General features: G+C 40.2%; 5 protein-coding genes across 15 annotated transcripts; 1 reads left to right on the forward strand and 4 right to left on the reverse strand.

Annotated features, from left to right (window-relative positions):
* Window positions 1-2411: 2411 nt before the first annotated feature.
* LOC108614137 (uncharacterized) lies at window positions 2412-3207 on the reverse strand. The gene is made up of 2 exons (XM_018008127.2): window positions 2812-3207; window positions 2412-2754 (listed from the first exon to the last, which is right to left on the reverse strand). Exons 1-2 carry the CDS (start codon window positions 3172-3174, stop codon window positions 2476-2478), a joined length of 642 nt encoding a protein of 213 aa, XP_017863616.1. The 5' UTR covers window positions 3175-3207; the 3' UTR covers window positions 2412-2475.
* A 926-nt stretch (window positions 3208-4133) lies between these two features.
* Window positions 4134-5031, reverse strand: LOC108614056 (uncharacterized). The gene is made up of 2 exons (XM_089462688.1): window positions 4577-5031; window positions 4134-4499 (listed from the first exon to the last, which is right to left on the reverse strand). The coding sequence occupies exons 1-2, from the start codon at window positions 4955-4957 to the stop codon at window positions 4185-4187; spliced, it is 696 nt and encodes a 231-aa protein (XP_089318814.1). The 5' UTR covers window positions 4958-5031; the 3' UTR covers window positions 4134-4184.
* Window positions 5032-6520: 1489 nt separating this feature from the next.
* On the reverse strand, window positions 6521-7460 carry LOC108608744 (uncharacterized). Its single transcript, XM_018000274.2, has 2 exons — window positions 7009-7460; window positions 6521-6942 (listed from the first exon to the last, which is right to left on the reverse strand). Exons 1-2 carry the CDS (start codon window positions 7390-7392, stop codon window positions 6655-6657), a joined length of 672 nt encoding a protein of 223 aa, XP_017855763.1. The 5' UTR covers window positions 7393-7460; the 3' UTR covers window positions 6521-6654.
* Window positions 7461-9140: 1680 nt separating this feature from the next.
* alph (protein phosphatase alphabet) lies at window positions 9141-16872 on the forward strand. Of its 9 annotated transcripts, XR_016268638.1 has the most exons (7): window positions 9968-10336; window positions 10477-11360; window positions 11432-11549; window positions 14682-14787; window positions 14848-14902; window positions 15182-15407; window positions 15695-16872. XR_016268638.1 is itself a non-coding variant. In XM_089462681.1 (6 exons), exons 2-6 carry the CDS (start codon window positions 10548-10550, stop codon window positions 15203-15205), a joined length of 1116 nt encoding a protein of 371 aa, XP_089318807.1. In that variant the 5' UTR covers window positions 9141-9211; window positions 10477-10547; the 3' UTR covers window positions 15206-15553. The 9 variants fall into 9 exon arrangements, 8 of the variants coding, with proteins under 8 accessions (XP_089318807.1, XP_089318806.1, XP_017855757.1 ...); XM_089462681.1 differs by lacking the exons at window positions 9968-10336; window positions 15695-16872 and adding an exon at window positions 9141-9211 and having other exon boundaries at window positions 15182-15553; XM_089462680.1 differs by lacking the exons at window positions 9968-10336; window positions 15695-16872 and adding an exon at window positions 9153-9467 and having other exon boundaries at window positions 10455-11360; window positions 15182-15553.
* LOC108608742 (uncharacterized) lies at window positions 16366-20667 on the reverse strand. 3 transcript variants are annotated; one of them, XM_018000267.2, is made up of 6 exons: window positions 19474-20660; window positions 18461-18722; window positions 18327-18399; window positions 17866-18273; window positions 17498-17815; window positions 16366-17431 (listed from the first exon to the last, which is right to left on the reverse strand). In XM_018000267.2, exons 2-6 carry the CDS (start codon window positions 18498-18500, stop codon window positions 16936-16938), a joined length of 1335 nt encoding a protein of 444 aa, XP_017855756.1. In that variant the 5' UTR covers window positions 18501-18722; window positions 19474-20660; the 3' UTR covers window positions 16366-16935. The 3 variants fall into 3 exon arrangements, with proteins under 3 accessions (XP_017855756.1, XP_089318803.1, XP_089318804.1); XM_089462677.1 differs by having other exon boundaries at window positions 16366-17815; window positions 19474-20667; XM_089462678.1 differs by lacking the exon at window positions 19474-20660 and having other exon boundaries at window positions 16366-17815; window positions 18461-19418.
* Between the last annotated feature and the right edge of the window lie 2424 nt (window positions 20668-23091).

Below are 23091 nucleotides of genomic sequence, written 5' to 3' on the forward strand. Positions count from 1 at the left end.
GAGATAATAATAATGTCTATATATAAAATTAGCTCCTCTATATAATGAGTTTATTTACATTCCGCATGCCTTAGGCAAAGGACATCGAGTCAAGTGCGCTCGTTTTTTAAAAATGTAGAGCATCGAACCCAATAAATCTTTGGCTTGGCGCATTTCTTCTTCTTGATACCGCTAAGCACAGTCAAATCGAAATGCTAAAAGAGCTATTGTTTGGGCAAAAGGGCCGCCGAAAACAAGACGAAGAAGAAGAAGAAGACGACGACGAAGACAAGTCCAAAAACGAAGACAAATTCGGACAAAGGGGCAACGGCGGAGCTCAGCTTGATAAGCATCGGCGGCGCAAGCTGCGCGATCTGCAGCGATCCTTTTAACGATGCCACAGTCAATATTTATGGCAGAGCTCGACATAAAAAATGTCAAACGGCCAACTTGGAGGCCAAGCCAAGCTGAGTCCGCTTAGCTAGAAATTAGAGCAATTAGCTCTGGCCCCTGCTCTAGGCCCCGCCACTTGGCGCGCTCTTCATAAAAAAGCAACTAATCAGCGTTGACATGATGGACACAAATATACATACATATATATATATATATATACATATATGCAGCACATACACTTATTCAGTGAAATGAGAAAGGAAAATAAATACTTTGAATAGAAAATGAAAATGTAAGGCTGTACTGCTGATTGCTGCTGCTGCTGTGACCTTTTGTGTCTGCTCTGCGGCTACTGTGGGCGTGCTGGATGCAAGTCGTAGCTTGTAAACAATTTTCATTATCAGATGATTACGTAATTTATAGAGCCAGGAGCTACCTGTGCGCGCGTTCTTGATCTGCCCGAAGCGATAACCAGCGGGCGACGAGGCATATGCACACACACACACACACACACACATAGACACACACACACACACATAGACACGTACATCTATTCTATGCATTCAGCATAAATGTCAAAGGGCATTTAATGAAGTTATTTAACGCTGCGTCCCAGGCCGAGCCCAAGAGGCGGTCCCAGAGGCTACCGTTCGAGGACGAGAGACCGGGCGAGGGCGTACTGCGACTGCGATCAGGTCTGCTGATCATAATCTGTGGAGTTTCGGCCCGATGTCTGGTTTGCATTGGGCCAAGCTGGCGAACTGGCAAACTGGCAAACTGGTTGGGCAATAAAACGCTTGCTATAACGAGCAACAAAATTTGTAACGATTCAATTTAAGGCTCTGTACAAGCGTCGGCAAAAGATGAAATAGGCAAATAGACGCAAGTCCCCAATGCCGAGGCACACCCCGCCCGACCCCCAAAGCACCAGCCGGAGGAGTCGCAGACACGGAGCCGTTTTGTATGTTGGGCGCATGTTGAGACCTGGCAAACGGTTCAATTCAATAAAATTTATGAAGACATGACTGGCAATTGTAGTCCCGACGTCGGCAACGGGCAACGGGCAACAGACCCAGCCCAGGCTCAGCTCCGCTCAGCTCAGCTCTGCATTGCGCAGAGTTCGACGTTCGACTTGGCATCCTTTTCAAAACAGTTTGACGCCTACTTGGCCATTGAGGGGATGCCTGCCCATAGCAACGACAACAACAACTGCAACAACTGCAACAACCGAACAACTCAATTGAAGTAGTTCGGCTTGACATTTTCCCGCAAATATTTCAAATTAATTAAGCGAAAAATTTGGTAGCCTGCTACGGCGGCAATTCATGAAAGGACGAAAAGGTCCTTTCGTGTACAACAAGATGTGCACTGATTTTTCGTATACCTGTCCGCACCAAACTGGGTGTGGCAAAGCCATAAATATGGCAAAGGATTTCAGAATTTTTGGCCGGTGCTACTGCAGCGAACTGCCCAGTGCCCAGTGCCATTGATACACTCGCTCCGATAATCGCCATATCGCAAGTGCTATCTTGCTACGTAGGACCTCGTCGGACCTCGTCGTGTTGTGCGTGTGGGAAATTTGTGCGTCTTTTGTTGCCGCAATTCTGTCATAAAATTTTCACATAAAAACTAGCTGCCTCGATAGTTGGGTCAGGTTTTCGGGTGGTCTGCCAACTAGCCCAATACAATATTAGCTCGATATATATGAAAATCTCTACAAGTCGTATTACTAGTAGCTCGTTTAATTTGTAATTACTTTTTGTTTGTACCTTTGCTATAGTTTTCCCGACTTTGTTATTGACATCTATTTATTCGTCTATGCTAACATCTAAAATCTGACTCTAATTGTATTTCAAGTGTATCTATTCCTTATATAAATCATATTTCAACTTATTTTTATCCGACCATATCATATTTGCTATCCTTAACTTCTTTTCAAAGTTTCTGATCAGTGTAACATTTAGGAATATTTTTTCCGACTCATAGCGGAACTAGGAAGGTACTGTTCAATTTTTTTTTTTTTGGATAAGAAACCTTCATTTCATATTTGTATAACCGTATTGAATCTTTCATTTATTCATTTTTATGTGTAGTATCAAAATATTATGGAAATGTATAACCCTCATCTGTTATTCCTGTTGGGTCTGGGTCTGGGGTTGTTGTTATATCATATTTAGGTGTTGAAGTTAAAATAATTTTGCCACTTAGGCAGTCATTCAATGCCTCGTATGTGGTTGCGGTAAACTCGACATATGTTCTCTCCGCATTGTTGATGCAAATGTCCTTCGCTGAAATCAGTTTCTGATACAGTGCCTCCATATCCGTCAGCATTTCAGTTGCATTTGCTGAAATGCCGTACATAGTTTTCGACTCATCGGAGCCCTTAAAAGAAAATAGTAGTTACACTATGGCTACGCAGTCTTAGGGAAAAGTACTCACCACTTCCGCGTAGCACTCGAAGGCCTGTACGGCGCTCACAATTGAGGCGCAGTTATCAATCCGGCCGCAGGAGTTACGGCCCCTGGACGTAAGCTGCTCACGTGGTTGCTGCCATTTGGCGTACTCTATGACGGCCTGGTCCTCGTATTGGGAGTTACACAAGTTATATTGCGCCTCGTATTGCTCGGCGATGCTGTCTAGCATTGGTCTATAGAATGAAAAGCAAGCAGGTCCATTTGACGGATTCTGCACGCTCAGCACCTCCGCCTGATGCTGCAGGCTTTGGATCTTCGGTATTTGCAGCCTGGCAGCAGCCATTACGGCCAGGCCGAAGAGCACCACTAGACTGCCAGTCGACGACATCTCAAAGCTCTAGACAAACTTAATAGAGATTTGAAAATGCTCTGCTTTATATAAGGCAGCCATCTGGATATTGAACACCAATTATAACCTTTACACCTTCATATGTTATCAGACACGCTTTTCGATTTGATATATGTAATTAGTAGCTGTTATTTGCTGGAATTTATAGCGGTAATTGACATATAGTTGCTCTTAATTAATTTTGTCATAGAAAGACTTTTTTCTTATCTATCTACTAAGCCAACGGAAGTAATGATTGACATTTTCTAACCAAGTAATTTAATTACAATTTCAGTGGTTCTATAAATACTTATAGATATACTTGTATATATCATTTTAGCTTCCTATACGAAATTCATTTTATAAGTGAAAATTACATTTTCCCTTGTAAACTCTTCCTTATAATTGGATAACACAGTCTTAATAAATGTTAAGCATTTAGCAGCTATGGACAAGCTATGGACACTCCCTTTCGATGTTGCTCCCCCTCCTGCTCTTGTGCAGCTCTTGACCTTTTGCATCTAAAACTCCTCTTTGGTAGATACAGATGCCTTGACAGAAATCTTAGTCTTGAACTTTTACTAGATAAACTTGTCTTTGGTCGGATTGTTCCCGTCTATATATGGAGCAGAGTCTTCAGTATCTATAAAGTAAGTCAAGAATATATATACTTTTTGGGGTCTTTGGTCGGACTGTTCCCGTCTATATATGGAGCAGAGTCTTCAGTATCTATAAAGTAAGTCAAGAATATATATACTTTTTGGGGTCTGCGATGATTCCTTCTGCCCGTTACATACTTTTTCACAAAACCATTATACCCTGATTCCCCATTTTCAATGGGTTCAGGGTAAAAACATTTGGATTTTTTGGCATTGGCTAAACAACAAAATCATACCGTCTTTTAGATATTTAATTGGGAATTTAAGCAAACTCTGTTACAAATGTGTATACAAAAAAGGTAATTGTTGTATGCTTTTATTTGAAATTGAAATTTAACGAAGTGAATTCGCTTATTTGGAGCTGCCTGGGTAAGTTGGGGCGTAGTCATAGTTCCATGTTGATCCATAGGGATCAGAAGTTGTGTCATCATAATTTGGAGGACGTGTAGCAGGGCCTACTGTAGGTGGATTAGGAATGTCGTAGCCCAGCAGACAGTTATTCAGTTGGCCATAGACCCTAGAGGTACCCTCAACATAGTTCTTCTCCGCAAGGTTAATGCACACGGACTTTGCAGTCTCGACCTCAATGTAGTCAGCCTTGCTCCTGGCAGCCAAGTCCGATGCGTTGGCAGAAATCGAATAGAAGATCTTTGAGTCCTCAGCAGCCTGAAAGAATATTTCAAATTTGATTAATATGTAAGTTTGCATTTCATCAAAAGAGCAATGAAGAAATTCCTTTTTACCGTAGTTGAGGCGCAAGTGAAGGCTGAGTAGGCATTCGTAATCATATTGCAGTTACTGAGGGATCTGCAGGACTGATAGACACTCGACTCAAGCTCTAGGCGGGCAGATTTATATAAATTGTCAATATTCGAGCTGCATGTTTCATAGGCTTGAATGCAACGCTCGTACTCCACTTCGTAGTTGCTCGCGACTTGGTTCAGTAGAGGATTATAGATAGAGAAGCAAGTCGTCGATGTGGATTGATGCGTCTCGGCCAGAGCCAGGGTCTCACTGTGAAGCTGTCGAATCTTTTGAGCGGCTTTCAGTGACGGCTGCAGATTACGAGCCAGCGCAACGCTGATGGTCAGAGCCAGTAGTACCACGATTACTTTCAAGGACATCTTCACAAGGATATTGTTGGGCAAGCGAACAGTCAACTCGATCGTTCGCTACAGAATTAGTTCTCGAATGCTGAAAGTACGCGCTGTATTTATATCTAAGCGCAGACTCCCGACTTCCATTATCTTTTAATTATTGATGTCGATGTACCTACTAGCACAAGCAGACTGATTTTTTTAAGTGTAACTTTTTAATCACTTTGTTTTTGTTGTTTAACAAACTTCTTTACTCATATTGATTAGGTAATAATTAAGTTTTGCTATATCTCAAATAGATAGATAAACTTCGAAATCAGATAATGTCTGCTGACCATCTGAAAATGTTTATAGGATGTATAGGATGTTGCAAGAATTTTTTCCCACTCTCATCAGTTATTATCACCTTCTCGCTATCTATTTTGAATCGAGCCTTAGCTACAAGTGACTCAGGAGACACTGATTATATAATTCAGCATGGCCTTAAAATCTTTACACATTTGAAAACATTTATATATGCAAAATGCTTATAGATTAGAACTATATATGTATATGTGGTGTATCCTATATGTTTATTCAGATAAGACAATACCATCCTATTGCAAAAAATTCGCACGGGTATTTTTTCCGGTTCTCATTGTTTACGTTAAAATAATCACTCGGTTTCGAGGAATATCCTTATCTCTAAGCTTCAGCAAAGCAAACAAATGGTAACTTTTGAAAGTCTCCGACTAGAAAATACCCTAGCTACAACAATCAGCTTTGTATTCATACGAAAGAGCAAATAATTTGCATTGCAATATAAAGGTATAAAAATATAAAAATTATAGTGAGCTGCAAATATTGCATTAAGCTTTAAGGAAATAGATTTGCCATAAATATTGTTTTAAAAAAATACAATGTTGTTATTTATAAGTACATATTAATTGAGCTCGGAGAGAATACAATTTGTCTATGACTGGCCAGTACGCTAGACCAAGCACTTATATTGACTCGTGTTCCCATGGATCCAGAGTGTGGGTATCAACTAACTATCATTAAGTTTGATTTAGCCATAAATTTATACCACCTGCTACTGTTGCCTCGTTGATAATGGAGACAATAAATAGTTTGCAGGGTGTCATTCATTCAGGTTTAAGAATTTGATATATTGATATAAAATATAGAGCATGTTTTGGAGATAGTCATAAGAATACTTTAATAATCATGAACACATTTATTATGCCTTTAAGCCTTTTCATGTCACATTTTAAAGGTCTCTGATATCGTAGGGTACTGGCATAGATAATTATTGATAGCTCTTTATTCGGAGATATATGACAATATGAGGGAATTATCAAATGAAAATTTAATATTAAACTGTCATTCAAAACTCATGTGCCATATAGATATTACATTATAGATATTACATTAAGAATCTTCGAAGTTTTAGTGGGTAATATGCCATAGATGAGCATTTCTCCAGAACATTAAAACAAAACAAAAAATTAGCTTCCTATTATTAACATACTATTTTGTTTTCTATTTTTCGCAATATTTTCACATATTTAGCATTTAAAAGATTTGAGGCGAATTGATTGTACTATTGGATTGGATTTCTGCTAAAGATTTCAAAAGCCACATTTATTGCTGCTTTCTTTCTTTCTTACAATGTGATTCAGCTATTTCCTTAATTATACGCATTTCACATCAATTTCAATATTTAAATGAAATGGACTCACAAATTACGCACTGGTTGAGGTGGTCGAGGTCGTTAAAGCTGCTTTGGTTGTGGGTTTTACTGTCGTGGTCGAGGTACTTGTGGTCTTTACGGTAGAGTCGTTAATGTCACCATCCAGGCAGCTCTGCAGCTCGGTATAGGTTTTGTCGGTATTTTCCCAATAGACGCGCTCGGCATAGTTGACACAGAACTCAGCAACGGACTCGGCGGCGCGGTACAGCTCCCTGATGATGCCACCAAATTCACTGGCGTCCGAGGACAGAGAGAACAGTACTTTCGAGTATGTGGAGCCCTATTGTGAGACGAAGCTTTAACTGTGCTCAAATGCCTAGTTCTCTAGGGCTCTCAGTGAACTTACCGTGCTGGCGTAGCAGTCAAAGGCATCAACGTAGTTCTCATTGCTATCGCACTTCAGAAGCGCATCACAGGTTTCCTTGGCGGTCCTGGCACTGTTTTCACGAGGCTCGTAGTATTTGGCGTCGATTCCATCACACTCCGCCTGGTAGGTGCTCGCACACTTGTTGTAGTCGGCCTCGTACTGGTCCGAAACATCCTTCAGGATCGGCAGGTACCGGTTGAAGCAATACTGCTTCAGTGCGGGGTCGCCAATGCCCACTCCACGGGCATTGTTCTGCAGCATAAAGTCCACCAAGCTGCGATCGGCGCTGACCTGGGGCTTCACTGGCATCATGGCCAAGGCGGTGCCAATTACCAAGAAGAAGGGAACTACTTTCGACAACATTATTTCTCGGTGAGCTACTAACTGGGAATGATTTGCTAAGGTGCCGGGCGCTGCTTTTATTTGCCGAAAATGAATATGCCTTGCCTGATTTATACTCGGGGAAGATTGCATTGCAAGCTATCAATGCGAAAACGGTTTCATTGTATTCTTATCAAATCGAGATATCAATTCTTTGGTTCATGATGGTAGTGTAAGTATTCGGAAATAATAAAGGTCAGTTTTTATTGGCATACCAAAGATTAAATGCTCTATTGCCTAAGGAACTGAGTCGTAAAAACATAACTGTAATTTAGACTTGATGTATGTCATATGAGAAACAATCTAGATGGAATAGATAGTTAACATTGATTTGTGATTTTTTCCATTTAATGGAAATGTCATAGTACCTTTATCAGGAGAACACCAATAACTAATTCTAAGAAATTGGCATTATTTTCTTGAATTGTAGCTGCTCCGATGGACATAGTAAATCTTAAAGTTTTGCCTGGAATTTGTGTTCCCTGATTTTGAATTACTGTATACTCTGTAAATAATGAGTACTCCGTGAGCATGCTACATAATATTATTATTAAAATATCATAGAGTATTCTAAGTCGCACGTTGACATATGAATTGGGCAACAAATGCATATTTTGATTGTGAATGAACTTGAATTGGGCAACAGATGTATATTTTGAGTGTGAATGAACTTGTTCTATTTTAAAGTAACAGTTATTGTCTGCTCTCACCTTTCGTTTTTCACATTTTCTGTTATCAGCTTTGCATGATGATAATACGCATGAGCAATTCGATTGTAAATTGTGTTAGAAAAGTACCGGATTAAACAATCAATGAGTATTATAGTCCACTATTGTGACGGCATCACTATTTCTATACTCTGAGATACTATAGGGTACTACCCGATGAATTCGTAGACAAGTTTAATATTGTAGTTCTTGCTTACTTTAGTTACTTACTTCATTTTGTTTACTGATGAGATTTTACATCACGTGCCAGCAATTCTGGGAACCTGAGGCTAGGTACTTAGTACATGCAAACACCAAAAACTTAAACCACTTCATAAAGTGAAATCTTACACGTCATGTAAGTGGAAATCCCTTAAATGTAAAATTTAGTTTTTCTAATATTTCTAGTAACTAACATATTAAAATTTTAAAATCTATAAAATTGTAATATTGGCCATGCAAAACTTATTGTTAGCTTTGGAAGAATGTTGAGGAATTTTAGTGACTAATTCTGAAACGATTTCATTATACGACGAAAGCATAAAGTTTGTTAACTTGTTCTTATTAACTTATTGGTTGATTGAGTAAATCGTTAAGCTCATATACTGATAATTTATTATTGCGATAGGAGTCAATAATTACGGCAGTTGCTAAGTAGTAGAAGTAGCAAAAATAGTTTTAAACAAAAAAAAAATTGTTTGTATTTTGTATGTTGTTCTTTTTAATTTAACAAGAAGCGTAGAAGGTAGAAGCATACTGATATGTAATAGATATTTCAAGTTTTCCTTAAATTGCATATATGCATGTTAAACCATTAACATATACTTATATATATATATAAATACATATATTATCTCTTATTTATTCATCGCATCCGTTATAAGTCGAACGTCTCATGTTTTGAAATTAGCGCTAAATAGCGCCACCTATCGGATTACGATGAAAACCAAACAGTATATTTGCCGATATATCGATGTTTTACCCTGCGTAAATGCACTCGTTCCAATTATCGACATTAAACTTAAATATACTTATATATCGAGTCAATGTATCGATATAAATAAGATATCAACGTCAGTCGCTGCTCGTTTGTGGTTGTTTTTTTTTCTAATCAAAACATATTTATTTTTCGTTATAAAAATATTACGTTTACAAGATTCAATAGTTGATTTACTTCCGGCTCATTTGTAAATTTCTTTCGATGACGCACAAATCAAACAAAGCAAATTTTCGTTAAGCTGCCAAGAAGACACACTCACACACAGATACACGCAAAAGTTAGTGCAAGAACAGGCAAAGAATCGGAAACGAAAAATAAAAATAAAAAATTCCCGAGGTGAAATATAATTGGTGCGTTCTGAAATACATAATATTGTTATATTAATGAGAGTGCAAATTTGCTGTCGTGTAAATAAAATGAAAAGGGCGTGTGACTGTTTATGAAACTTGTATGTTTCGTTATATGCTTTTCCTCGTGTTGCCTGCCCCCTGCATGGAGCTCTCCACTGCGCACAAATAACTCACTTAGTGGTGGGAGCTATTGTGAATTGAATGGCACTATACGAACTGTAACTTTAAAATACCATTGGTGACTGCCAAAGCGGTACTCAGGTTGCCATTTAGATCGTGGGTACTACGATTACAATCCTTCCGGGCATTCAGCTGCATTGCACTTGGGGAATTTCAAGTAATGAAATGTTCAATTAAAAAGTGCTCCACTTTCAAATAACATAGTTGTCAACAATCTACAAACTATTGTGTCATATATATTTAATCGTTGCGTATTTAACTGTAAGCAATGTGATTTTTTGATGTAAACAATGCAACGCGCGCTTATTTCGCTCATCACTAGACGTGGCGGCGCGCTTCTCAATCAAGATGTTTTACGTTTGACTCTAAGAAAATGAAAGCAAGAAATGCTAACACGGTATCGACAACAATAACAGCAAAAGCGAACGGTCGAACTAACACCCACGCTGAGCAGTAGCCGAAAGGCGTGTGGGCGTGCCAGTTCGGACCTGCGCTAAATTTAGCAACTGAGCCCGCGTCTTTGATAAATCGATGTGCGAGTGGAGTCAAAAGCCAATCGCGGCACCGCTAACTGCAACAACAACAACAAGACGATTGAAAGAGCGCAGCTGCATTAAGTCAAGTGTAGGCGGTTAAAGGCTCAATACGCATCCTTGATTCCGTATGCTTGTGTGAGTGTTTGCTCATGTGTAAGTGAGTGGCATTCTGTTTGTGTGCGTGCGCGTGTGTGTGTGTGTTCGTCGAGTGCCTAGTTTTTATATATATTTTTGCATGTTATTCGGTGAACTGTTTTAACTCACTCAATAGTCTCACTGTCTCCTCCCCACAGCAAGCGACGTCAAAGGCACGACTGGACCGAAAGTAATTCCAACTAGTACACACACATTATGTTCAATAGATATGGGAGGATTCCTGGATAAGCCAAAAACAGCAAAGCACAATGAACAAGGCGAAGGCAACAAGTTGCTCTTTGGCGTCAGCTCGATGCAGGGCTGGCGGTGTGAAATGGAGGACGCGTATTATGCTCAAGCCCGCTTAGGCAACGCTTTGGAAGGCTGGAGCTTCTTTGCGGTTTTCGATGGTCATGCAGGTTGTAAGGTGTCGGAGCATTGCGCCAAGCATTTGCTGGACAGTATCATTACCACAGAGGAGTTCAAGAGTGGGGATCATGTAAAGGGAATACGAACTGGCTTTCTACGCATTGACGAGGTGATGCGACAGCTGCCCGAGTTTACCCAAGAGGAAGAGAAATGCGGCGGTACAACGGCCGTTTGCGCATTCATCAGCTCAACGCAGGTGTATATAGCCAATTGTGGGGATTCACGAGCGGTGTTGTGCCGCCAGGGTGTGCCAGTGTTTGCTACCCAGGATCACAAGCCCATTCTGCCCGAGGAGAAGGAGCGGATTCACAATGCTGGCGGCAGTGTAATGATTAAGCGTGTCAATGGAACACTTGCTGTATCCCGTGCTCTAGGCGACTACGACTTTAAAAATGTTAAGGAGAAGGGCCAGTGCGAGCAGTTGGTCTCCCCTGAACCGGAAATCTTTTGCCAAAGCCGCCAAGACACCGACGAGTTCTTAGTACTCGCCTGTGATGGCATCTGGGATGTGATGAGCAACGAGGATGTATGCAGTTTCATATACTCCAGGCTAAAAGTGACCTCAGACCTGGTGAACATTGCCAATCAGGTGGTTGACACCTGTTTGCACAAGGTACGTCTTTATCCAATTATTTCACCCAATCAATATCTATATCTCTCGTATTTCTCTATTTGGATACACAGGGCAGCCGTGATAATATGAGCATTATAATAATTGCTTTCCCCGGAGCACCAAAGCCAACTGAAGAAGCTAAAGAGGCTGAGCGACGGTTGGAAAAACAAATTGAGAAGATCGCAAGAGGTTGTCTAAGTCGTCTACTCTGTTTATAACTAATCGTATACCTAACGATAGTCGTAACACAATTGTGTTTATGTATCTTTGTCGTCGACCCTCTACCCTCGACGTGTCCATCGACCTGACATAGGCGACTAAAACGAATACATTGTACCTTACGTAATTCATACAAAGATAGTCCCAACAAAACGTTGGCATAGTTTAGTAGATTATAATTATACACTCACATAAATACATACGTATATGTATTTATATAGCTAGATAGATAATTGAACAAATCGAGACCGCAATGCAAGCACACTTGCTATAAGACGTTCCTTCCACGTGGCACTTGAAACGAAAAATCAAAAAGAAAACCCAATTCAGATACAGAAAGCAATTGCTATAATCATTGCCAATACCCATTCAATGCATACATACGTATACACTTAGGTATACATAGCCCATGTATGTCCCCTGAATCAATAATGCATAGTAAATAACTGTATAGCGTGTTAGTTTATCATATCCACTACTTCCACTGGCTGTGCGTGTGGCCGAGTGACTGAATTTATTTGTATGTGTGTGTGTGTGTGTGTGTATATTACAGTATTATTTATTTATTTATACATCATATGTATTTGTGTGCTACAGCAACTGCCAAAGCGTTCCACGTGAGCGAACTCCTTGTAGCTGAAGAACCAAGAATCCTGCCCATTTTACCCAGTATATCATACTCATATATATATATAGTCATGTAGTAATACCATAAGCTTATTAGCAATTATTGATGAACCTTCCCGTTGTGAACTGTAGTTGAGGCCCCGTCAGCCAGTGTACATATGCCTGTATATAATCCAATATCCAAAAGACCCAATTATTGTGTTAATATGATAAAGTACCTAACCCATATTTGATACAACTTTTAGTATAGCGCGATCGAAAGCAAGTAGATTGAATTATTACAGACAGTTTATTAACACTTTTACAAACCAATAGAGAGCATTAATAGCAAATATTCAAATGAGTACTAGGAACACATTAGTGATCAGCCCATGTATTCCAGGAAATTGAGTAGTAGCATCATCAGAATGAAATGTGCATGTAATTTCATTTATAGTTGAATTGAGGGAATTGATTTTGATGACTCATTGATTTAGAGCTGCTCTAGGCGCACGCTCAAATATTAGTCATATAATATACATGATATGTGTGTAGAATATTTTCTAGTGAATATACGCAATTGACCTTAGGCAGCACACAGTATTCGTAACACCAAAGTGAATTTTTGAAGAACGTTCTTACGACCATGTTCAGAAGTACAGAAGTGAATTTTATATGTATATGTACGATGTAGACAATTACTTTGCGTAAATGATATTGTATATGGCTTACAAATAGTTGAAGCCACACTCCACAAATAATCCATTTGTCCTGTATACCAAATATGTAGTATTAAGTAGAGCCAAAGAAGCAACTAGTCAAACCAAATGTCCAGACAAATTACTTAGCCTAGGGTAAACATATTTAATGCTGGGCCTTAGGGTATCTGTATACGTATCAGATGGACCCAAAAGAAAACAAAAGTAGAAAAATTATGAAAAATTTGAAAAATGAAATAATAATCATTGTAAACCTTATGCTCACCAATTGTTGTGCTTATTGTCAACGTAAACAGATTACTTTAAATTGTTGAATTTAGATAAATGCGATTGATGCGGTGCAGCGAAGCTAAACATAATCAGGTCGAACATCTCCTCGATATGCTGAGACGATTGTACCTAAGTACTCTAGCAATCATTCATAATTGAAATCACTTGCTCAAGTAGCAATGTTTAATATAGAACATCATAATGGAATACCAACAAAACTAATCAAATACGTTTAATTATTCTTTTTCGCTGCTAAGTCCAAATATAACTTGAAATGAAAGATTCGAAAACCAATCAACCAAAAGTGTTTGTTTGCTGTGTTGTTCAGTTTTCAGTTTCCATTCGATAAACATTCGCTGCTTTTCCACGTCCTCTCCTCCTCCAACACGCAACACAAATAAATCAGCAACTCGCACGATTCATGTAATCGAGATCCAAGTTAATTTCTTTTCATTTCAATTCGTTCCTCTTTTATTTCATTCATTTTGTTTTTCCTTTCGGCACAACAATTTTAACATTGCGCAGCGTGTTTCAATTTGTAAACTTGATCATTTGTTTATTTTGAAAGTTGCTCGTTTGTTTAAAGGATCAGTCGAAACTAATGACTAATGATTTTTCCAAGTATTCTTTCTACGAAATTTGTTAAAGTCAATTTAGGAGCGCGGTCGCTGCTCTTGTTTTATTATCGTTAATCGCGCATCGTGCTATAAATCGTACTCTTATAATGTACACAATCAATATGAAAATGGGCGTGTCATGTCAATGCCAGAAAACAGAAAGCCAAACAAATTTTATGATGAGTGAGCATAAGGTAAGGCACATAGATCCCACCACACACAAATGAAAAAGTAAATGATATATGCATGCTCTTAAGATAAATCCAATTATTATACATGTTATCCAATCACTTTTGCCATTCGATATTTTCAAATGTTTGTTGTACACTGAATGCTGTAAACAGTTTTCTCATAAGCAATACCCCATGCAAAGATTATCTCCAAAAGGGGGCGGGGCAGAGCACTGCCACTCTTGGTTTCATTTTTTTCTTTAGTGTACTTACTCCCTTTTGACCTTTTGAAGTGCCAATTTTTGCGACACCCAATTTATTGTATTATTTAAGATTCCGACGCTACCAACTCAGGTCGATGGAATCTCGCAAATTAAACACTTTGTTCTCTTTGTATGTTATATGATAAACAATACAAAAAAGAACAAGGAAAATGAAAAAGATGAAACATTCGATCGACCTGAATTCATTTGCCAAGCCTCACGTTCAGTTTGTTGCTAAATTTTTGTCGGCCCTCGCTGTTGCAACATATTCCGTGTTCTATTTTTTTATGAATTGGGATTTTGCTTTTGCGTAGCTTTAATATGTATATATATATAAACAACTCGTATTTAATTGTACATACAATTTTAATTAACAAGAGCCTTAATTACTAAGTTCGAACCGCTACGCATTCGCAACAGCTACTTAACTATGTCCATATTTCTGGCATTTTTACAGAAGAGATTGAGAGTAATCAGGTCACGGAGTACGTGGAGCTGTTAAAGTGTCTCCAAGACAAAGATGACATAGTAGGTCTTCCACCCGGCGGCGGCTTGCAGTCCAAGTGAGTATTCCAATATCGTATATGTGTGAGCGTGCGCTGATTGGTTTGATTTCATTGCAGATATCACGTTATTGAGCGCACATTCAAGGAGGTATTTCCAGAGAGTCCATGTGAAGTACGAAATATTTTTTACAACATTTAAGATCGCTGCGAATCTTGCTTATTGATGCTTATTCATTTTCATTTGCTTTTAAGTTTTGCTTTAGCTCTTTTCATATTCTAGATGATTGCCCAGCTTCAGTTCACTCTATCTCTATCCTCTTCTTTCACATCTATCATCTAATTCAATAATCTGAAATCACAAGTTTCTATTCTAAGAATGAGGCTGCATCCCAACTAATTGTTGTTTAACAAATCGAAAGCTCTTTACGTATTCTCTTTCTTTTATTTCTAGCTGTATGCATATGATGAGCTATGAATTTTTTAATGCTAAATAATGTTCATTTCTAAATCAACAACAACAGCAACAACAACAACAACAACCAAAAATAAAACAAACAACCACCCAACAAGAGAACAATTGAAACTAAAAATCCTTGAAATTCATATACTCTAACTGTAAGGCGAACGCCACTCTGTCGTTTCCGTCTCTTGGTTTTTGCATAGATAATGAGCCTATTGTAAGATTTACAGCACCCAAGTCAAATTCAAAACTAAGTCAAACAAAACAAAAACAAATAATCAAACAGGCGCCCTGCATGCTCGCCTGCTGCTCTACCCCCGCATGCTCATCCAAAAACAATAATAAAGAAATTAATAATAATAATTGTAATACGAAAACTTCCATCAACTCCCTACTCCACACGCTTCATGTAAGCCCGCGCCCCAGCTGTGCTTTCTTTTTGATCTTTTCCCCACCTGTTTATCCGCACACGTAATAATTTGTCACTTTTCGTTATTTTTGCAGAGTCCAACGCATTAAAATGCAAATTAAACAGTCAACAAATGCAACAACAACAATAGCAATAGCAACCCGACAAACTTTAATCACACACACACAAACATACCCACACACTTATACACACACACACACACACACTCACATACACTCACATACACACACACACGACACACCAAAACCGTTTTCTACTTTGATAAAGAAAAACATATGGAAAAACCTACTAATAATAGAAATAGCCATTATTATATAGTATATACGAAAGAAAGTCCTAAACACTACTGCGAAAACCTTGTATTACATAGATCATACTTATAGAAAAGGGCGAACCTAAGCAGACCTCTCAGAGATAACTAACACAAGCAACGACAAAATAAATATATATATATTATATAACTAACCGAACCAGGTTTGGCTCCAAGCCAATGCGAAAATACAAAATGCTGACCGCTCGGTCATCTAATCAAACTACCTTACAACTACTATATATTCCCAGAAGCTACAGATAGACAGCTACAATGTCAAAACACTACAGGCCACTATCTACTACTACTCTATATTGAGAAATCAGAGCTCTATCTATCTATCGTTCCGTCACCATTTCAAACAAAGCATTCATTCACATACTGTTTCCTCGTCTTTGTTGCCCGCCTCCGAACTGTAGAAAAAGTTCATCTGTGTACAATTTTACCAAAAAAAAAAAAAAAACATCTAAAAAAAAAACGCAAAAAAAAACAAAAGAAAAAAGAAAAACAAAAAATATATATATATTGAAGAAAATAAAAAGGAAACCTTTATTGGCCCTGTCTAAGAAATTCGCTCGGGTGATGATGTCTGTACAAGAAGTTTTTATTTTAATTTTCAAACTGTGTATTAATAATATATATTGATTCCGAAAAGAAACGGACTTTTGTAAGCTGTATAATGTTTGTTACTGAAGGATAATTTTTGTTCATTATTTTTATATATGTATATGAGAGATGATATCCACTTTAAACACAAAACAAAATAAGTAAAGAAAAAATTAAACCTGTAATGGAAAACAAAAAACTATTAATCTGTAAGAAGTGTGCGAAATGAAATACTAAGAAACTTAAAGCAAAACAGAAAAAAAAAAAAAACAAATGAAAATGAAAACAAAAACCGAGTTTGTAGTAAATGTTGATAAAAAAGAAAAGAAAAAAGAGTGTAATCCTTGCAATTATTCACATTGTTTAATCGGAATTGAAGTGCACAGTGTACCAGTCGTATCACCTCCAAACGCGGCAAGTGTTATCCTTGGACGCAGTCAGTATGGCGTCGCCTGCGTAGCTGTAGGCGCAGCTGAATACCTCCGACTCATGGCCAGTCAGCACCTGGGAGCACTGGCCCGTCTCGGCCAGCCATAGGCGTGCCGTGTTGTCCGCCGAGGCGGTGAGCAGCATGCAGCCGCTGGGACTGAAGCACACCTTGTTCACCTCGTCGCTGTGGCCGGCCATGAGCGACAGCATCTCGAACGGCTCCAAGCTCCAGACGCGCGCCGTGCAGTCGCTGCTGCTGGTGGCCAACTGCTTGCCGGCCGCATCGAAGCTCACGTCCAGCACCTCGTCGCTGTGCGTCGACACCAAGTGCAGCTCCTGGTCCAGGCGGCGCACATCCCAGATGCGTGCGGTGCGGTCCAGGCTGCCGGTGGCAATCAGCGAGCTGCTGAAGTTCCAGACGCAGTTCGACAGCTCCGCCGTGTGTCCACGCAGCTGATGGCAGCAGCTGTAGGAGAATTGCAACAAGTGGCAAATCAATTGGAAATTTATCACACATGATTCACATGCCCACCTCTTGCTGCGTGTGTCCCAAATGGCGGCTGTGCGGTCAAAGGAACCTGTCAGCAGCAGCTGGCCGTCGCGAGAGTAGCGCGCCACAATCACCTCGGCGCCGTGGTGGCCCAGCTGTTGCAGCTCCTGCGCCGTTTCCGCATCGAAGATGCGCGCCTTGCCATCAATGGAGGCCGTTGCCACGTCCTGGTCGTGCGCAGGATTGAACTCGGCAGCCACCACCTCGGCTGTGTGGCCATACAACGTGCTCTGGCACTGTCCAGTGGCTGCCGACCAGATCTTGGCGGTGCCATCAAAGGAGCCCGTAATGATCTTGTCGCTAATCAGACCAAGCGTTAAGCATTATCAAACCTGCTCGATCCAACTTACCAGCGCGGCGTATTGAAGGCCACCGAGAAGACCACGTTGTCGTGCCCGTTGAGCACATGCTGCACCAGGCCGGTGCTGGTGTTGATCACATGGCAGGTGCGATCGTAGCTGCCGGTCAAGCAGCGCTCGCCACTGCGATCGAAGCACACGTTGGTCAGCGGCAGAATGTGCGAGTTGTAGCACTTGTGCAGATAGAACTTCTTCTTAATCGGCTCGCGCAGCTTCGCCTGCAGCTTCTCAATGGCTTGCTTCAGTGCGCTGAACATGTTGTGGGAGCTGGAGGCCTTGGAGTTGGAGGACAGGCATAATGGAGCACTTTCAGCGCAGGCAGCGCCTTCATCTGCTACTGCCTCGCTCACCTGCAGCTCCTCAAACAATATTCTGTCCGCCAGCTGCTCCGCATTTGTTCTGTGAATCAATATGTTTTCTCAATTGGTCACTGCATCCGGCTGGCTACTCACTTGGCATCCAAGTCGAGCAAATCGAAGTGTCGCAGTCGCTCACCCTTAGTCGATCGATAACTCAAAGCCAAACCTATCGAAATAGAGTCTCACTTGAAATTGCGTACACAGGTCTAAAATGATCCAGGACTCACCTGGCGGGTAATAGCGCAGAAAAATTTTATTGGCGCTCATTCCGCAGCTGTTGTCAATCAGGCGACTGTCGGAATTTCTTTGTCGAGTCGAGCTGCTAGCGCGTATCAGTTGTGCTTGCTGACCTGCTTTAATTTGTTGCGCGTTGCCTTGTCAGCCCCGTCGGTAGAGAAGCTAAGGGCAGGCAACTAGTTTGGTCGATTCTCTGTGCTGTAGGTCTGGGTGGGTGCGTGGGTGTGTCGAACTTTGCAGTGCAGTGTGATGCTAGTGTGTTGTGGCATGCATTTATTTATTGTATTACTTGTATATATTTACAGCTATAGTATTTGCTATTCGTAGCATGACTATAATGAAATTTCATTATGCCATTTTGGTTGCCCGCCATTGTTTCAAATAAAGCTTTGCTTCATACTCAAAAGCTTTCGCGCTACAGCTCTCTAGCCTGTTCAAGCTGAATTACAGAAATAGCGGCGTAAGGGCAAAAGGCAAAACAAAATGGCCGTCAGGTGTCGCCAGCGAGTGGTTTGTGTCTCCGCTAGCACAGCCAAATAATTGTTGAATTAAATCGTGTAAGTCTTGTTAATGCTGTTTAAATAATTCTCACATCTAAATATTTACTGAAGACTAAAAGTGGGCTAAGCAAATACATATTTTATCTTGTAATTGAATTAAATTCGTTAAACACTTAATTTATTATTCAATTGCAGCCTTGGGTGCTGCTAAAACACTGTTATCACCACAAGAATTTGCTTTGCGCTTGTTTATATCTATAAAACCTAATTAGCTTGTTTAATTCAATGGCCTCCAGGGGCCAATTGTTGCCACCTGTTCACAATGGTAGACGGAATAATCATATACCTGTATACAGATTAACATGACGTATACATATATGGATATAGTTATGTGTATATACACATTTATATCTATATATAGAGATATACAGATATATTTAGAGACCACACTCAGGGCAGAGCAGACACTGGAGCCCGCAACGAAAGCAATTAGATTGTCTTACCTTTCTCGTGCCTCGTTTCGACATTTTCACTAATTTAATTTGCTCGGTAATCACTGAGCCGCAGTGGTCCGGCGGTTCGGGCTGGGGAGCAATGTCCATTAGGCTAATACATGAACGCAGATAGCGAGAGATGAAAGACGCGCGCGAGAGTGAGCGAGCGAGTCAACACCAAAATGACCATAGCCAATAATGATAACAAATTATTGGATACTTATTATCACACCCCATTTTGTACCATCGCACAGAACCGAGGCGGACAATCCAACGCGAACAATGGGCAATGCAATGGCTGATGGGGAGAGAAGAAGACATTGGATAATATAATGCGAACCGCAAATTGCTTATTTATAATGAAATATTTCATTGATTTTGCCTTCGTCGGACACAGCGCCCAGTGCATAGTTCAGAGTACGAACATGAAAGCCAGATGCCGAGTGCATAAGCCTGGAACAGCGTATCGTGTTGAGGCAGCCTTGTCGTTGTTGTGCGGCAGCAGCAGCAGCAGCAACAGCTGCTGTCACAAATCATGTCTTCATTTGGCGACTTACTTCGTTAGGGCATCTGCTGGCCGGGGGCGAAGGTGGGTACGGAAATGGCCGTCGAACTGGAATGGATATGAAATCAATTTAAAAGCGCATAAAACGCTCGCGTAAACAAAACAAAGCAAAGCCGAGCAAGACAAAACAGAGCAAAGCAGGCCCAGAGGCTAGGCAGACACTGAGCATCAAGCCGATTTAAATTTATGCTCAATAAACTTTTGTTGATTTCCGGCAAGCCAGCTGCCTACCAGTGCTTGAGCCCTACGTGTGTGGATGAGCCCCGCAAAAATGCGGCGCTGCATAAATTAAAGACGCACGCGCCCATTCTCCCCCACTCAGCCACACAGAGATTCGCTCCCCGCCCAGCGAATGCTACCTTTAGCCACAAAAATTATTATTGCCGATTTTATGTGTGTGTCTGTGTCTGTATGTGTGTGTGTGTGCGTGTTTTTTCGACAGTTTGCCACCAATTTCGAGCCGGGTCAGCGGGAACCCATCCTCGCGCTGGCTGCTTCGTTTTGGTTAAGCAAATTATGTTTAAATGGCATAAACTTTTGCAGTGACGACGAGTTTCCGGGCCGATAGAGCAGCTGCCCGAGGCTTAAAATCAGATTTTTGTACGGACACTGCGAATGATATTAATACATAAACAGATTTTCGACTCTTATCTTGTTTTTTTCTTTTTGTCAGCAAAACGATTTCAGGTTACTTTGTTCACTGTGCAAAAAATATGAAATCAAATGGGTATATGGATTGCGAATTTGTGATATGAGTGTTATGAGTGTTCTGCAATAGCTCGCGATTTATATTAAAGCAATTTCATTTATCGTATTGTGGAATATTATATATTATTTATATATATCTACATATTATATATCTATATATATATTATATATCTACTATATAGATACATATGTCTTTCATATTTCACTGATGTAATTATGAGTTAATGTAGCTGCTTTAGTGAATTTGATCAATTTATCAATTGGCTTTCTATAGTATACGTTTCCTGACGTATAGGGCTCTCTCAATTCAGCTGGTCAGCGTTATCAGAAATATATACACTTTATAGGGCATACGCCTCCTGCTGTCTATCACACGCATTTTCACTTGACTACCCTGAGTTCACATGGTTCATGGACCCAGGGTGCCATAACGGAGTTTCGGATGAGCCACTTGTTGTTAACTTAATTTTTACACCGAATGGCCCATGGGGCTCATCACTTCTGCCCACAGACTGCAGTTTCACGCAGCCCAGCTGCCACATCGCACAAGTTGCAAGTTGCAAGTGTGCTAGATATAATTGGCAGAGCACACACTCACGTTCGATGCTTACTTAATTATATTTGACTCAGTTTTGCAAACTTGCTGTCTCTCGAAACTTGGGCAAGCACTCAGACTGACTCCTCCGCTCGAGAGCCATCAGCTGCATGAGTGAGGGCCCGGCATGCCACTACAAACTTAAAGCCAGTAAGGACAATACCATCAAGATTAAATAATTAAGCAAGAGCAAATCTGTTGCTTAAATATTCTTGTGTGTATCAATCAAATTTGAATTCATTTATTCATTGGCATAATTAACTTAATGTTGGCTCCGACAATCTGACGAGCTCTTTCCTCATCTATCACGTCTTCATATATAGGATTTGCTCCTAACTAAATGCTCATTTAATCGGGCATCTTGTCTCGCATTGACAAGAATCTGACGCCGCGCCCATTATTCATGTAGTATCTGTCGGTCGAGTCGTTTAACAGTTTATGACTTTGATAAATTAAATGGGGCATGGCCGGTTGCAAATACGCCCGAATGAATGCATGGATATACATATCGACTTATCACAGGGCGCCTACAATGGCTCCGGATCATGGAAACCTTTACGCTCAAGACTGGCGCAGTCGTAAAGCCTTAAAGCCGTTTATGGTCAATTGAAATGCAGACGCATCGAAATGTTATAAAATTTAATAATATCTGCTTTCAGACTTAAAATAAGACTCCAATTCATACTTTGACCCATCCACAGCCAAAGCTATGTCGGTGTGCGTGTGTGTGTGTGTGCGAGTTTATTTTGAGGCGTGTTTTGTGTTATATGAAAAGGGAAAGGCGAACGCCGCAGTGGTAACAGCCGAAAGTAAAGAAGGTAGCACAGCAGCAACATTTTGTGTGGCTTTGCGGCCGCATCAAGTATACGCACCATAAATCAGAGCAACGACCCAAACCGCTCGCAACATGCCCAATGACGTATTGAATGCATTAAACTCTGTCTTAAATTGCGCTCCGGCCGTCTGCCATAACTTGAAGTGGTGCTTAAAATGAATTATGCATTGTCGGTGTTATTATATACCAGTTCTGCTGTGGGAATCTCTGTCTTAGCACACACACACACAGATACACATACACACATAACTGGTCCAATTGGCCGCACATTAGAGCACTGATTGCAGCCAGAGCAAATACTCCTATGGATAGTATATATACTTTACATATTTAGCTCTCTACATCGTTCGTCTCTTTCTATTTACAGCGCGATGCCATTTCATATTTCATTCCATTCTAATGGCAGTCAACTGATGTCAGGTAAGCTGATAATCTAATTCTTGTATTTTCATCATAATTAATGGAGCATTCAATGTTTGGGCCAGCCGTGAACTAAACATGCGGCTAACTGATTGCTTTCATGAAAAATGCACACGAATGTCCTTTCGGGATTTGCAAACCAAAATGAGCGTTAAATTTATGCAAACAAGAGCCAAATATACATAATCAACTTGGGCTTGTGCTCCACATAAATAAACATGAATGTGTGCCAGGGCGTATGTGTGTGCGTGTGTGTGTGTGTGTGTGTGTGTGTGTGTGTGTTTAAATTCGGTTTGTTTATCTCAAATGCTACAAACTATTTAAATTGAGTTTTGCTTACTTCACACCTGGATCTACGTTTATTAAACAGAATTGGAGCATAAGACTTCTTTAAAGTATTTGATGATATTTTAGTATTATTTTAGCTGTCTTGCTAATTACGTGTGCTATATGTCAATTAAAACAAAATTGTATATCAAATTTCATTATTGGTAATTGAATCTC

Source organism: Drosophila arizonae, chromosome 2 (assembly GCF_054131065.1).
Source record: "Drosophila arizonae isolate 15081-1271.41 chromosome 2, UAZ_ARI_1.0, whole genome shotgun sequence".
In the NCBI taxonomy this organism is placed as follows: Eukaryota; Metazoa; Arthropoda; class Insecta; order Diptera; family Drosophilidae; genus Drosophila; species Drosophila arizonae.